The sequence below is a fragment of the Etheostoma spectabile genome, chromosome 7 (assembly GCF_008692095.1).
Source record: "Etheostoma spectabile isolate EspeVRDwgs_2016 chromosome 7, UIUC_Espe_1.0, whole genome shotgun sequence".
NCBI classification, from domain to species: domain Eukaryota; kingdom Metazoa; phylum Chordata; class Actinopteri; order Perciformes; family Percidae; genus Etheostoma; species Etheostoma spectabile.
The window spans coordinates 13,394,201-13,395,707 of record NC_045739.1 but is presented as its reverse complement, the minus strand read 5'-3'; the positions used below and the strand labels follow the sequence as shown (position 1 = coordinate 13,395,707).

The 1,507-nt window shown below is 36.8% G+C and overlaps 1 protein-coding gene across 1 annotated transcript in view; it reads right to left on the bottom strand.

The window, feature by feature from the left end:
• cntn3a.1 (contactin 3a, tandem duplicate 1) overlaps positions 1-1,507 on the bottom strand; it is a 79,639-nt gene that overhangs the window by 13,882 nt on the left and 64,250 nt on the right. The window contains exon 12 of the mRNA XM_032520800.1: positions 1,277-1,404. Coding sequence (XP_032376691.1) covers positions 1,277-1,404 — 128 coding nt within the window. The remainder of the gene's footprint in view (positions 1-1,276; positions 1,405-1,507) is intronic.

Here is a 1,507-nt window from a genome sequence, read left to right as displayed (position 1 = left end):
TACCTCATTTTTTAATTAAGGCATTAAGATAAATGTCCAAAACAGGATTTTTTTTTTAAATCTTTTTAGTCAACTTAAGCATGGGCATGTAAACTATCAGCCTTAAAACATTATTAATACAGTAACCTGTAAGCAGTAGCTGGTAACATAACGGTGACTAGATTAAACTCACAATGACCAATATTTTATGAAATCACTTCTTGTTCTTAAAAGCTTATTCTGCAAAGCACTGTGCTTGTGCAGTTGCTTGGGTGCTTGAGGTACAGTAATTTTATAACTATCTAATTTGCCTTCCTGACCAGTATTATAAAAACACACACATAACACACACATATGAATATGCAGTATACTGTGTAACAGCTCTGTTCGTACATGTAAAATTGTTTTGTGTGGGTGGTTGGGTGTGTGTGTGTGTGTGTGTGTGTGTGTGTGTGTGTGTGTTTGGGTGGGGGTTGTTTGAGCTGAATTGGGCTATGCAAATTAATTTGCAATTCAAAAAACCTGTGAAAAGGAATCACCAAAAGGCATTTTAATAGAGCACTGTTGTTGACTCTGCTCTTTAGAAAGACCTAGAAAATGCATTGCACTGCAGAAGTGTGTGATTTAAATGGATTGAAATCTTAAACAAACTGAGCATGGCTATGAACCACCGCGCAAAAAAGTATGAATTAAACATTAAGGCACATGAATGCAATGAACCTTGTGTCTTGCTTCCTCCAGCCACTGCCAATCAACTAATTGGACTGTATATATCTGTCAGGTAAGAAGAGGGTAGTCTTTGTATCAACTCTGCTTCACTGTTTATTCATCAAGTGTACAGTGAGGGTCAGTGTTGGTTAATTGGAAATGCAGCAGTGGTCAGTTGTGTCTAACATCTCTTGTGCAGACTGCCAGATAATTTGCTCAGTGTCCCTCCGAAATACTGACAATGGTAAATGATGTGTTAGTTTATTACAAAGGCTTGATAAATAAAACCTGCAGGAGTTCTGATGTTCATATGAATTACATAAAAGGTTTTTAACACATAACATTCATCAAATACATGACAAAAACCAAACAGAGTGTTAATGTTTTGATTTGATGTAATTGCATTCTTTGGCCTAATAAAGTTATTGTCTTAATAAATAGTTATTGCTCTAACTGTAATCTACTGTATGTGTAGCAGTTGTTGCCAAGGAAACAGCTTTTGGGAACAAACAAGCAATATCCAGCTACAATTTACAATAAACCAACCACAGCTGATGGTTGAAGCCACGTCAATAAAACAATATTTTACCTTTAACCAATAGGCTGCCAGCACTGCTGGCTACCCCAAACTGGTTTCTGGCTACACATGTGTAGAGTCCAGCATCCATTTTAGTAACGTTGGAAATCCGTAGGCTGCCATTATCCAACACAGTAACTCTGTGGGTAAAAAAGAGCATATAAAGGAACACATTAGGCAATAGACAGTGCATCAGTATTAATTAAGTAATATGTGTGTGTGTGTGTGTGTGTGTGTGTTTGT